This window comes from Canis aureus, chromosome 3 (assembly GCF_053574225.1).
Source record: "Canis aureus isolate CA01 chromosome 3, VMU_Caureus_v.1.0, whole genome shotgun sequence".
Taxonomy (NCBI): Eukaryota; Metazoa; Chordata; class Mammalia; order Carnivora; family Canidae; genus Canis; species Canis aureus.
Window position 1 is genome coordinate 28,578,001 of NC_135613.1, and position 14,175 is coordinate 28,592,175.

The 14,175-nt window shown below is 56.3% G+C and overlaps 1 protein-coding gene across 1 annotated transcript; it reads left to right on the plus strand.

Moving 5' to 3' along the window:
* The first annotated feature begins 886 nt into the window (after positions 1 to 886).
* On the plus strand, positions 887 to 12,971 carry KLHL21 (kelch like family member 21). The gene is made up of 4 exons (XM_077891400.1): positions 887 to 1,944; positions 4,476 to 4,881; positions 8,715 to 8,787; positions 9,793 to 12,971. Exons 1-4 carry the CDS (start codon positions 924 to 926, stop codon positions 10,084 to 10,086), a joined length of 1,794 nt encoding a protein of 597 aa, XP_077747526.1. The 5' UTR covers positions 887 to 923; the 3' UTR covers positions 10,087 to 12,971.
* The last annotated feature ends 1,204 nt before the right edge of the window (positions 12,972 to 14,175 follow it).

Genomic DNA, 14,175 nt, shown 5'->3' on the forward strand with positions numbered 1-14,175 from the left:
TTATATTATTGTGATTTTCTGGTCCTTGAGCCTTTGGTTCAGCCTCACAGTGCGTTCTTCTGAATTCTTAACGACAGGCCGTCTCCTACCCTCTGCCGCCGGTGTCCAGGAAGAGGGGTCGAGCAGGCCTGGGGGTCAAAGCCGAGCAGGCCTGCCCCCTTCTCCAGGCAGCCCTGGAGTCTGAGTCTCTATGAATCGGCAACTAACCCTGCGCCTGGTCCGCTGACGAAAGTTAATGACTGAGTTTAGTCAAGTCTGAAACTCCTGCAGGAGCAGAGTGGAGCGGATTCCTGGCATCTGGCCCCGTGTCCCTTATAAATGTGCCAAGAAGAGACGTCACCTAAGAAGCTCATACTCCTTCAAGCTGTGGTCCTCAATTGTAAAAATCCCATCCTTTGAAATCTGCCCGGCGATAAGGCTCACTAGCAACCCTGCGAACGAGCGGAATTGAGGGCAAATCAAGAAGAGGGCCTTGCAGCGAGCCGCCCAGGGGCTCAGGGGCCGACGCGGTGGGGAAGGCTGGCGCGAAGGGGGGGTGGCTCGGGCTCCGCGCGCCGAGCTCGCCCCGCCGGCCTCCGCCGCGCAGCCAGGCCCGGGGAGTCGCGGGCGGGCCCCGGAGGCCCCCGGCCCTGCACGGAGAGGACGCGCGTCGCCCGGAGAGCCCGGCTCGGGCGGGGGTCCGCCGGCAGCCCCAGGCCGGCGCGGGCGCGGGGCGGCTGGGCGGTGACTCAGCCTGGGGCGCGGGGCGGCGGCGGCGGGCCCGGAGGGGTTAAGTGGGCGGGCCCCGCGCCGCCCCGCCCCTCCCGGGCCCGCCCCGAGGCCGCGGCGCGCCGGGCGGTACTTATAGCGGCGGCGCGGGGCGCGCGGCGTTCCTCCCGCTGGCCCCGGCCGCGGCGCCCCCGAGCTCTCGCAGCGACCGCGCCATGGAGCGGCCGGCGCCCCTGGCCGTGCTGCCCTTCTCGGACCCCGCGCACGCGCTGAGCCTGCTGCGCGGCCTGAGCCAGCTGCGCGCCGAGCGCAAGTTCCTGGACGTGACGCTGGAGGCGGCGGGCGGGCGCGACTTCCCCGCGCACCGCGCCGTGCTGGCGGCCGCCAGCCCCTACTTCCGCGCCATGTTCGCGGGGCAGCTGCGCGAGAGCCGCGCCGAGCGGGTGCGCCTGCACGGCGTGCCGCCCGACATGCTGCAGCTGCTGCTCGACTTCAGCTACACGGGCCGCGTGGCGGTGAGCGGCGACAACGCCGAGCCTCTGCTGCGGGCCGCCGACCTGCTGCAGTTCCCGGCGGTAAAGGAGGCGTGCGGCGCCTTCCTGCAGCAGCAGCTCGACCTGGCCAACTGCCTGGACATGCAGGACTTCGCCGAGGCCTTCAGCTGCGCGGGGCTGGCGAGCGCGGCACAGCGCTTCATCCTGCGCCACGTGGGCGAGCTGGGCCCCGAGCAGCTGGAGCGCTTGCCGCTGGCGCGCCTGCTGCGCTACCTGCGCGACGACGGGCTGTGCGTGCCCAAGGAGGAGGCCGCCTACCAGCTGGCGCTGCGCTGGGTGCGCGCCGACCCGCCGCGCCGCGCCGCGCACTGGCCGCAGCTGCTCGAGGCCGTGCGCCTGCCCTTCGTGCGCCGCTTTTACCTGCTGGCGCACGTCGAGGCCGAGCCGCTGGTGGCGCGCTGCCCGCCCTGCCTGCGCCTGCTGCGCGAGGCGCGGGACTTCCAGGCGGCGCGCTACGACCGCCACGACCGCGGGCCCTGCCCCCGCATGCGCCCGCGCCCCTCCACCGGCCTCGCCGAGATCCTCGTGCTCGTGGGCGGCTGCGACCAGGACTGCGACGAGCTGGTCACCGTCGACTGCTACAACCCGCAGACGGGCCAGTGGCGCTACCTGGCGGAGTTCCCCGACCACCTGGGCGGGGGCTACAGCATCGTGGCTCTGGGAAACGACATCTACGTGACGGGTGAGGGGACGGGGGCCCCCGGGAGGACCCTGGGTTAGCCTCCTGCGCCCCTGGCAGAGGAGGAACCTGTGATTCTCAGGAGCGCCCCAGCGTGCGAGCGGCCCCTTCCCTCCCCCATCCCCTGCCCCCAGCCCGCCCGTGGGTACACTTCTAGAGCTGGTGCTTTCGATCTGGAAGACCGTTGTGTGAGCGGGGACAAACAGCTGCTCGTGGTCCCTTTGTTCCCCGGGGGCGAGGGGCCAGCCTGTTTGATAGATGAGCCTACTCCTTGCCCAGGAGGTGCCCCCACCGCCATTTGGTTCGAGGATGTAGGGGCATTCACCCCGCACAATGGGTGCTTTCTTTTTCTCCCTGAGGAATCCAGGGACAGGCAGGGGCTGGCGCTCCGTGAGACATCCGTTCCCGGCCCTGGGGATTTCTCCCTCCCAGCTGAGCCACACAGGGCCCCCTGACGCACTCACTTTGTCACCAGTGACAGGGCTCCCCCAGGCTTGCACCTAGCCTGTGCGCTGGGGGTCACATGGTGTTTAGGCAGCTCCCTGCCGAACGACTGTAAACATGGTCACATGCTAAGAGGTTTTCTTCCAGTTAGTTGGCCCAAACCCCAAAACACTGCCGAGTCATGCTGGGCGGGTCCCAGCCTACTCTGGTCCTGGGCATCTCCCACATTTTTCATTAAAGATAAATCCCGGTTCAGACATGGGGCTACCTCCTTCCCTGGGGTGAGGAGGGGCCGTCTCTGTGACAGCTATATAAGGAAACAACCGACTCAGCCCGTGCTGGGCCTGTGGAAAGGCTGTCAGCAGTCAGTGAACCCAGGCTGGGGCCAGTGCCCCACATTCAGGAGAAACCCAGCTCTGATCGCAGGCATTCCCACCCCCACACCTCTGGTTGACCAGTGGAGGAATCCTGGCCTAAGGACATGCCCCCCTCCTCTTTGGCCTGCTGCTGTTTCAGCCTTTGCTGGAGTATGCTAGAATCGGTCTCTTAACCATCTGAGGTTGGCCCTGTGTTTGCAAACTGCATCCTCCCAACACATGAATGTCTGGCCAGTGAACTCCCTCCCAGAACTGGTTAGACTCGCCCCAACTTTGCACAGCCCTTCCATAAATGTCTCAGCTGAGCAGCTAATCCTTTGGGTTTAGACAGGTGCCTGGGTCATTGCATACAGCTGCCTGTAGGGATTTTCATGGGTGCGAGGAAGCTGGCTTCAGCTGCCTAGAACAGTTATCTTTTACAAGGAAGAAAGCAGGCAGAGTGCACTTTGTAAGAGCCTTGTCTTTTAAAAAGCTCAAAGCTACGAGACAGATAGAATGTCAGAATGTCATGCGAGCTCTGCCCTGTGGCGCCAGCTTTGGGAATAGTAGGGGATAGGACCCCCACCCCCCCAGGATTCTTAGGGTCCCTTCACGCTATGGGAATTCTAATGTGTTGGATAGACCTGGTTTATTTTTTTATTTTATTTTTTTTTTATTTTTAAAGATTTTATTTATTTATTCATGAGAGACACAGAGAGAGAGAGTGAGGCAGAGACACAGGCAGAGGGAGAAGCAGGCTCCATGCAGAAGCCTGATGTGGGACTCGATCCCGGGACTCCAGGATCATGCCTTGGACTGAAGGCAGGCGCTAAACCGCTGAGCCACCCAGGGATCCCCTGGATAGACCTGGTTTAATTTAAGATAGCCAGCACTACTGATGAGAGAGATGGTTAATTCTTCTTTTTTATTTAAAGATTTTATTTAGTTATTCATGAGAGACAGAGAGAAAGCGGCAGAGACACTGGCAGAGGGAGAAGCAGGCCCCATGCGGGGAGCCTGATGTGGGACCTGATCCCAGGTCTCCAGGATCACGCCCTGGGCTGAAGGCAATGCTAATTGCTGAGCCACCTGACCTGCCCGGTTAGGTCTTTTCTTAAAGAAACCTAGAGTGAGCATTGTAGTTGTACCACTTCATGTAGTTTACCAAACAAAGCGCATGTCAGTAACCACCTAGATCAAAAACTAGAGCCCCAGGATTCCTTTTTGTGTTGGGCTCTTGTGAGCAGTGGAGTAGATTTCCTCTCAGCTTGTCCTGGCATTGGTTTGTTTGACTTCTAGAAGACTAGAAGTTCTTGAACAAGTCCCTGTGCACCCTACCCATTTGCTTTATGGCTCCCCAGAAGTTTTGGCTCTGAAAGACAAGGCTCTGGTTCAGTTGAGGTGTTTGACAGCCTATGTGGGGTCTAGACCGAGATTGCCATTGACTTAGAATCGCAGCTCCACAGGCTTTGCTTGCCCTACACAGATGCAGCCGGGTTCTTCTGATGTGAGGCTCTGTTGTGCTCCTGGGTGGTGGTCAGCACACACACCGCTTTAGCCACAGTACGGAGCCCCCAGCCGGGGCTTTGGTGAGAGAGGACGTGTGTTTACGTTGAAACCCAGTGAGATGTCTTCCTGCCCTGGGAGACTCCCTTGGGGAAGTTCATCGAGGCATGGGTGGGTGACTCACCCTTAGTCAGCACGGGCTGACTTGTCCGATGCGTGTCCTGGCAGGTGGGTCTGACGGCTCCCGGCTCTATGACTGCGTGTGGAGGTACAATTCCAGCGTGAACGAGTGGACAGAGGTGGCGCCCATGCTGAAAGCCCGCGAGTACCACAGCTCCTCCGTGCTGGATGGGCTGCTGTACGTAGTGGCTGCAGACAGCACGGAGCGCTACGACCATACCACAGACTCTTGGGAGGCCCTGCAGCCCATGACCTACCCCATGGACAATTGCTCCACTACGGCCTGCCGTGGCCGCCTCTATGCCATCGGGTCCCTGGCAGGCAAGGAGACCATGGTGATGCAGTGTTACCACCCGGACACAGACCTGTGGTCGCTGGTGGACTGTGGCCAGCTCCCGCCTTGGTCCTTCGCCCCCAAGACAGTGACTCTGAACGGACTTATGTACTTCATCAGGTGAGTCCCCAGAGGCCAATGCCACTCTGAGTCTTTCTTACTAAGCCCCGTGCTAAGGCACATCATCACTGTGCTCCCCATTTCATAGATGAGGAAGCAGGCTGAGCTGGGATCCCAGGCGAGGTCTTTGTATCCTGGAGCCTTTCTTCTACCCCATCTTAGAACAGTTTCTGTGGGTTTTCTTAGTCGAGGGATCCTAACTGATGAAGTTAGATCCCTTGATTGATTGATTGGAGTTAAGTTCTTTTAGAGAACTTTCTGAGATCTCTAGATGCTAAATAAAATGTGTTGCTTTGCCTGCTCTTCCACCTGGAGGATCCCATTCTAAGCCCTGGTTGTTCTCACATGGCATTTATGATAAAGGAACATGTCCTACCTAAGGGACTGCAAATCTTTTCTTTTCTTTTTTCTTTTCTTTTCTTTTCTTTTCTTTTTTTTTCTTTTCTTTTTTTTTCTTTTCTTTTCTTTTCTTTTCTTTTCTTTTCTTTTCTTTTCTTTTCTTTCTTTCTTTCTTTCTTTCTTTTTTTTTTTTTTTTTTTTTTTAAGATTTTATTTATGGGATGCCTGGGTAGCTCAGCAATTGAGCATCTGCCTTCGGCTCAGGGCCTGATCCGGGGTCTGGGGATCAAGTTCCACATCGGGCTCCCTGTGAACAGCCTGCTTCTCCCACTGTCTGTGTCTCTTCCTTTTTCTCTGTGTCTCATGAATAAATAATTTTTTTTTTAAGATTTTATTTATTTACTTAGAGGACAAGTCAGGGGAGGGGCAGAGGGAGAAGCAGACCTGCCGAGCAGGGAGCCTAATATGGGGCTTGATCCCAGGACCCCAAGATCATGACCTGAGCCGAAGCCAGACACTTGACTGACTGAACCACCCAGGTGTCCGGGGATTTTGAATCTTAAAAAGACTAGAGGAGAGCTTTTTGGACATTTGAGTCTTTGGGGAGGTATTGCCTTGTCAGAGGGACCCTTTGCTCATCTAGCAGACTGTCCACACTCTGCCACCAGGTGTAAGAGCCAGGTTGGGCGATCAGTTCCATCTTCTCTTTTTAAAACAACACTTGGACATTTGTTTCGTGTTTATAGGTCCTGTCTGTTCCCTTCCCACCTGATCTGGCACAGGGAAAGCTCAGGGTTCTATTGAGTGAATAGCTGCCTAGTGAATTTCCCCCAAAGCTGCCTGGGGGAAATGATGATGATGACAGTAGCACAAGTTAGGGCTCTGAGCTCTGTGTGGCCTGTCTCCTGGGCATTTTCTTTCTTTTTTTTTTTTTTTTTTACAAATTTTTATTTATTTATGATAGTCTCACAGAGAGAGAGAGGCAGAGACACAGGCAGAGGGAGAAGCAGGCTCCATGCACCAGGAGCCCAACGTGGGATTCGATCCCGGGTCTCCAGGATCGCGCCCTGGGCCAAAGGCAGGCGCCGAACCGCTGCGCCAGGGATCCCTCCTGGGCATTTTCTGAGTTGATCTCTGTGACTATATAGTGAAATGAGCACCACTGTCATTTGTACTTCATAGATGGCAACAGAAGCTTACGGGGGCGGGCGGGGGTAGGTAGGGGACTTGCGTGATGGCACAGGGTTTGAATCAAGGATATCTGACCCAGGTCCTAGTGTGATGTCGCTGTATCATGGCCTCTCTCGGCCTTGGCTATGTCCTTGGAAACATGGGGCAGAGATGGATGGCCAGTGGGTCTTGATGACTTGCCACAGCCAAAGGCCCTCTCCTTGTGGGCCATTGGGCATCCAGGGGCTCCTCCCTGCTGTGCATAGCCTCTGTGTCTGTGTGTCTGTATCCCTGCTCCTCCCTCCTTGGCCTAGAGCCTGTTTGAAGCTGAGGGCCAGGAGAGAACGGTAAGGTATGAACTGTCCCCTTTTAAACTGGAACTTTGAGTTGGGAGCCTCAGAGGAAGTATGTACTTGGCTTCTCAGCTGTACCCCTTGTGTCATGTTCTAAGCTGCACTGACCTTTTTCTGCTCCCCCAGACCCAAGGCTCCTTCCCAGGTTTTCTTGGTGAGCACATCCAGAACAGGGATGGCACCGTTTGCCATGCATCATTGTATGCCAGGCACCTACAGAGTTCTCTGAGAAAGCTCTGGAATCTCCACCAGCTCCTGGTCCTGTTATAAAACCTTATCTGACCCTTCACCCAGCTCCCTCCCCCAAGTCAAGGTAGAGGTCTTCAAAGAGGGGGTGGAGATGGCTATAAATACTTCACAGAGTGCCAGGACCTTGGCTTCAGCCCTTCTGGAGCCTTCCAGCTTCAGTGCCTTTGAGAATGTCCTCCCTGCCCTGTGACCCTAGAGCAGGATGTGGCCCTTGCTTCTTCATGTCTGAGCTTCCTGTCAGTTGCTAAAGGCACCCCCCAGGTGGAAGCATTAGGGGGCACCCTATGACCACAGTTAGCCTTTCTAGGGGTTCACCTAAGCCACAGGAGGCTGGGGGGGCAGGCAGGTGGAAAGAGTGAGCTGTGGGGAAAGGAAGCCTGATTGTCCTCTCTGGGGGCCGTGCAGGCAAGGCCCAGAATCTGGTTCTGATTCCCCTGAGTGTTTGTTCCAGAGCTTCCCAGTTTCATGTGCTCTGGTGTCTAATAAGCTTCATGAGGCCCGGCTCAGAATGCCGCCTCTCAGGGCAGCTCCTGTCCACAAGCTGCTCTTTCAGGGGTACCCAGTGCTGGATGGAGTCCTCAGCCCCTCAGCTGCTGCTATCCTGGGCCACTCCTTTCTCCAGTGTTCCGTCTGGGTCCCTGTTTGAGGCTCTGGGGCTGGAGTGCCCAATCCCGCAGGAGGAGGGGCCCACTGTCCAGCCTGGCACCTCCAGCGGCAGTTTATACATCTGCTAGGGAACAGCAGTCCGGTGGCCTCTGGTACTAATTGTCCTAGTCACATGGGCCAGAAACTTAATGGTTTTTACATCTTGAAATGGTTGGAAGGAAAAAAATCAAAGCAGGAGCAGTATTTTGTGTTATGAAAAGTTACACAAAATTCAAATTTCTGTGTCCATAAATAAGGCTTTTTTGGAATGCAGCCAGCCCCTTAGTGGCTGCTTTTGCACGACAACGGCTACAACAGCAGGCAGCATTGGGGAGTTGCTACAGAGTCTGCTCTTCAGAGCCTGGAGCATTTGCCAACTGGCCCTTCTACTGACCCCTGACTCCTATTATTTAGGGTTAGTGTCTCTGCTTTTTGAGGCTGTGCTTTTGAGTCTTTTTTTGCAGGGATCGAGAGTATGTTAAATAAGGTCAAAGGATTCTGACCCCAAAGGGAAGGGCAGCACTGGTACTTCTTTCCTATGGCTGTGGCTATCCTGCTGGGGGCACCCAGGACACAGCAGAGAATGGGGAGATTGGAGGGCTGCCAGCAGAGGGGAGGGCATTGGCCAAGGAGTAGTCGGGGCACATGGTGGTGTGCTGTGGGGCAGGAGGGCTGGCCTGGCCTGGCCAGCCATGGAAGAAAAACAAGCTCAGGTCAGAAGACTGAGAGGAGACTGGCAGTAAGAGCTGTGATAAGCTCAGATCTTAGCCAGCCAGCGAGGCTGCAGTGAAGACAGAGCAGCTGCAGGGGTGTAGAGCAGTGGGGAAGGGTTAAAGCACCTAAAGGTGTGATCTTCAGGCTGGAAAAGCAAGAGTCTGGTTCTGGCCTTAGGTATGAGGGCCTAAAATGGCCCCTGCAAACCAGGGACAGGGTCTCACCAGCCCATGGACTACCAGATGGCATTGGAGAAGTTTCCAGAGGGAGAGGGTCCTGTGTGGCTCTCGCTCCCCAGCTCCTCACACTCAGGGATGCTTCCTCCTGGCTCTGACGTGTTCCCCCCTCTCCTCCTACCCACAGGGACGATTCTGCGGAGGTGGACGTGTATAACCCCACGAAGAATGAATGGGACAAGATCCCGTCTATGAATCAGGTAAATATACGAACATGTTGACATTGGAAGCACAGGCTGGTCCTGTTTCCGGGCCCAAGTGTTCATGAAGTATTTGGGAAATAGTAAGCCCCAGAGTCAGACAATTGAGCATGAGTTTATCCATGTGGACCAGTATTCATTGGGTACGTGCCAAAGAGCATGTGGGGAAGAGTGTTCCACAGAAGGACAGCAAGTGCAAGGGCCCTGGGGTAGAATGTGCCCTAGGGTGGTCAAAGAACCAAACCCCACAGCCCATTGTGGCTGGAGCAGAGTGAACAAGAGGATGACAGAGGGCATGAGGTCAGACAGGAATGACCCTGGGAATACATTTATTAAGTGCCTGTTGTGTGCTCTAAATAGGACACTGTTGCTACCTTATCAGGGTCTCTCCTTTCCACTTGTCAAGAAGACAGGTGCTGAGCCTGACCCTGTGATAGAGCCGGGAAAGCTCCTTAGTCCTAGATAGTTGTGTATACCCACTTGTTTCTTTTTTGTCTTCCTTAAAATTTCCAAACCTCTGCATGGCAATTGTGGCAGTTGTCACAATTTACATTACAGTTTAACGTCTTTACCTTTAGGAAGTGTAAATTTGTTCCCCCCCTGTAATTACCCTCCCACCCCCCGTTATTATAGCAAAATTTGGGGAAGATGGGATAGTCAGTTTTGTGGTTCAGAACCCAGACTTCGAGTCAAGTCCTGGCTCTGCCTCCCGTCAGCCACACAAGGCTGTTTTTCCATCTGTGATGTCGGAGAGAGCAGAGAGTCTGCCTCCTGGCTGATGCTGCTCACAGGGAGACTCGCTGCTTTAGCAGCCACCCAGTCACCTTGGGGACCAGGGTGGGCTCGGTTTTCTGAGTTGGGGTATAGGAAGGGTATTGGTCTGGGAAGTGCCGAGGTTACCTTTCCCTGAGGGTCCCGGCACGCTCTCTATGGAGAGAGATAGGGAGGATTTTCACCCTGCCCCAGCTGCCAGCCCCCACTTGCCTGTCCCCCCTTGGCCCACAGGTACACGTGGGGGGCAGCCTGGCCGTCCTTGGAGGGAAGCTGTACGTCTCAGGTGGTTACGACAATACATTTGAACTCTCTGATGTGGTGGAGGCCTATGACCCGGAGACTCGGGCATGGAGCGTGGTGGGACGGCTCCCAGAGCCCACCTTCTGGCACGGCAGCGTCAGCATCTTTCGCCAGTTCATGCCCCAGATGCCCTCGGGTGGGCGTGGCTTTGAGCTGGACGGCAGCAGCAGTGACATGGATGTGGCCCGGCCCCGGCTGCCACAGAACCCGGACGAGCTGCACTAGCCCCGGCCTGGCCCGGGGAAGGGCCTCGGTGTGGGTAACAGTGCGTCTGCAGGGGGTAGGGAGCCCCTTATTTGTGCACAAGGACAAGTTGGGCTCACCAGGTGGAGCACAGGCGCTCACGCTGCTGAGTGAGCCCCAGGATCTGACCCCAGGAGAGCCTCTCTGCATTGAGAGCCTGATTCCCAGCTGGTGGGGCCAAAGCTGGTCGCAAACGCCCCTCCCTTAGCCCAGGAAGAGCCGCCTCCCTGCCAGCACGGGTCTTGCTCCAGCAGGTGGCCCCTCGTGCTGCCACTACCTGCTTGTTCCCACCTCAGAGAGAAGGGCCCCTTGTGGGGTACACATCGTCCCATGACTGTCTGAGAGTGGTCCAGGCCTGCAGGAACCAGGCCAACGGTGGCTGTAGGAGTTTCCAAACTCCACATCCGATGCTGGACATCCCAGTGGGCCAGCTCCCCGTGATGGAATGGGTCTGCCTGCCTGGCTCCTCTGCCTGCTAGGGTGCTGCACCAGAACACCCTTTACAGGGGTGGGTGACCCAGCAGCTCAGGTGGTAGGACCGGATGGGGGTGTGGCCTTGGGGGGACCCTGAGAGGTGTGCTGAGTGAATCCTATCTCCAGTGAACCTGAGCTGAGCCAGATGCTGGGTGTCCCCATCCTCCCACCCCACCAGCTGGCATGGTGCTGCCTGACTTGGAGACCTCTCCGGAACTGTCCTCCCAGGTGGATGCGGGAGAGGGCAAAAGCCTGCGGGTGCCAGGCTCTAGCTACTTACTTTACTGGGAGGCCTCAGGCAGATGGCCTCAGGTGCCCTCACACCCCCGTGGGAGCAGAGAATCCTGCTGCTTCCAAAGGAAGCCCTGGGCAAGGCGGTCTCCAGAGCTGGTTGCAGGGTTTGAGAGGCAGTTGGCCTCTCCGTAGAAGAGAGGGAGGTGGGGAGGGAGACAGCGAGAAACAGTCCGTTCTGATTCTTCACTGTCTCACGGTGCCACAGCTGCAGGTCTCTGCAGGGCAGCATGACACCCCACACTCCTCTGGGGCCTGGGGCTTCTCTGCAAGGGTGGCAGGAGGAGCTCCCCGAAAACTCCACAGCTCAGGGTCCCTGGTTTTCTCTGGGGAGTGAGCGGTCTGGTCACCTTAAAGTCCCCAAGTAACCTTCTGTTGGATTTGTCTTTCTTCCAAAGACAAATGGTGTTTGCATTTCCCTCTTTAGAAAGATGGGAAACAAGTGTTCATTGAGTTGTCTTCCCCAGTGACCTAACATGGAGATGTGCTCCTAATGGAAGAAAGGAGTCCTAGCACCATCACTTCACAAGTAGCACTTAAATGCCTTTGCTGGCCAGTGGGCATGGGTTCTGGGAAGGACGTCTCATGGTCTCAGGAACTGTTGGCTGGGGTCCCCGCCTCACGCCCTGGTGGGGAGGCATCATCTTGCTGCAGAGCCCCTGGCTGAGCGGCTCCTGCTCACATTCAGCCCTTCCCACCCCCTCTGTCATCACTCATTAGATCACCTCCGCACACCCTCTGTGCCCAGCACTGTCGAAAGGCAGGGTGGTGGTGGCAGCCTGGCTGTGGGATCCCTTGGGCCTGGGCTGCTTCGTGCCCTAGCCTTGCCTTCACCCCTCCCAGTATGAGTGTCTCCCTTCTTCCCACAAGTGATGTCTGACCCCTCGATCCCGGGGCTGGTGACGCCTCTTTCTGGCTCTAGTGCCTTCCCGGTAGGCTAACCCCCTGGAGGTTGTCCATGTTCTGGGAAGGGTCTGACTGGTTCCTCTGCAGGCGGAGGCTGTCCAGGCACAATGGCTTGTCTCCTGGCAGGGGATGGGTAGGACAGGGCTTCAGAGGACCAATGAGCCCTGAGAGACCAGGTATGTCATGCATGCAGGTAGATGCTGTGATACCTGCTGACAGGTCATGTGCAGGGGCCACCCAACAGGAAGAATGCAGGCCTTGATTGCATGGGCTACCTCCAAGAAGGCAGGATGGACGTGTGATATGGCTACTGGAGCTGGCCCCACATCCCTCCAGTGGCACTGGGCTCAGTCAATCTCAGTCAAGGATTTCCCGGAGTCAGTGACTTCCGGGAGATAGGTATCCTGTAACACTTTTGTTGGGAATGTGGCACTGCAGACACCTTGTTTGTCCTACAAACCGCCCTTTCTGGAAATCCCAGCAGGCACCATTCACTGCTAAGGGCGGGTGCCCACTCGGGCCTTTGGCCTTCCCTGTAGAAGCTCCCTATGGCAGGGGGCCCCGCGTCCTGGTTCAACCCTCCTCTTCTGGGTACTTCATTATGACTAGTTAGCACACGACCAGTTAGCACATAACTGACTGCCTCAGTGTTTGGTGGCTGCTCAGGTGATGGCTGCTTTGGGGTACACCAGGGAAGTGCTCTACGCTCACTCTAGAGTTAGATGGGTCCCCTCCACCCAGACCCCATCTTGGGTTTGGAACACCAGGGGTGAGAAGCAGAGGTGGCAGCTGCAGGGGGTTCCTGCAGACCCTAGCTGAGGACCGACCCTCCCTGCTTCCCCTGGCAGGAATGTCTACATTGGGATGTCTACACTGCCTGGGGTCAGGGGTCGGCCGGGGCTGGGGCTGTGTGTTGGATGTATGGAACTTTCAGTCTACAAGACAAATTAAGTTATGAAAATTCAGTGACTTGTATTTAATGCCGATTTGCTATAAAGTATTCTATATTTATATGATTTCAGAGACTTATGTACTAAAGGACACGCCCTTTTTGGTGTCCAACATCTAGTTCCAACCCCAGAGGGTGGGGCAGATTTGCCTATTTATTTGTCCTGTAGGCCTAGGTGTCCGGAATCCTGTTTAAGATTTTAGGATGCCTTCAACATACACTTTTTAAAATAAAACTATTTCCTATACGCTTGGTGTCCTGGTCTTTATCCTGTGGCTGCTGTCTTGGAAACTTTGGGCAGAGGGGTAGAGCAGCATAAGGCTGTTCCCATGCCAGTGGGGGAAGGAGACAGAGTTCAGGGTTCTCAGGACTCCAGCCAACTGTCAGAGCAAAGTCTTGAGGCCCTTTCTTGTCGCAGATCATTACAAGGTGGAAGTAGTGCAAGGAGGAGTACAGGTGCCTGAGTCCCAGCTCCAGAGCCCATTCAGCCTCCCTGACTCTGCCCCCCACTTCGCCTTCCCCTGTGCCTGAAGATGACGTCTCCAGTGGTGCCCATGTGCAGTGGGCAGACCTTGGACCTGGGGTGGGGGGGAGAGCCCTTAAAGGAGGGTCCCTTGGGCCACAAAGCTCAGGAAGGTTCCTCACCAGGGAAAGGGCCAGTGCCTGTGCAGGGAAGGAGCATTTTGAGGCCAGAGTTTTTTTGTTTTTTTAAAGATTTTATTTATTCATGAGAAACAGGCAGAGACACAGGCAAAGGGAGAAGCAGGCTCCATGCAGAGAGCCCGATGCTGAACTCGATCCCAGAACTCGGATCATGTCCTGGGCTAAAGACGGATGCTCAACCACTGAGCCACCCAGGCGTCCCCAGAGTTTATCTTTTTAGTAACTTGACTGAAGTAGGCCAGAGCTGCGCATAGCCTGGGTGTCAGGTGTCCCTGAGTATGGTCTTGCCCTCTTAAGTGCCCCAGTGGCCACAGGGTAAAAGATGTTTGGATGGGTCCTGGTCTAAAACAGACGGTTGTCCTCATGCACAGGGAAGAATGTGGCACAGCACGAGGCTGGTGTCTCAGGACTGTCCCACTGACAGGATTTAGGCAGTGCCTGATGTCACTGCCGGGTTGTTTGCTCTGTGCCAAGCACTGAGCACCATGCTCTGGGTAGGGCAGTGTAAACTGCGTGCGGACTTTGGCACCCATCTCCTCCCCTTGAATCTAGGGGGACCTAGATTGGTCTGCCTGGACCAACACAACTTGGCAAGGGGGACACCGTGTGACTTGAGGGTGATGTCATATACAGGCCTCTCAACTCCGGCCTGATGGAGCATCTGTCCCTGGCACCCAGCCAGCATGCTTCAGGCTGCATGTGGAGTGGGGCCCAGGTCCCCAGTGAGCACCATATTGCCAAGCACTGACCCCCACCCTCCAGCCCCCAGGGAAATCCTGGGTGCTTTG

Bases quoted from the DNA above. Each gene is read 5' to 3' on its own strand.
- KLHL21 (XM_077891400.1), top strand. From the start codon at position 924: ATGGAGCGGCCGGCGCCCCTGGCCGTGCTGCCCTTCTCGGACCCCGCG. The intron at 4,882-8,714 runs GTGAGTCCCCAG...TCCTACCCACAG, and splicing joins GGACTTATGTACTTCATCAG to GGACGATTCTGCGGAGGTGG. The intron at 8,788-9,792 runs GTAAATATACGA...CTTGGCCCACAG, and splicing joins AGATCCCGTCTATGAATCAG to GTACACGTGGGGGGCAGCCT.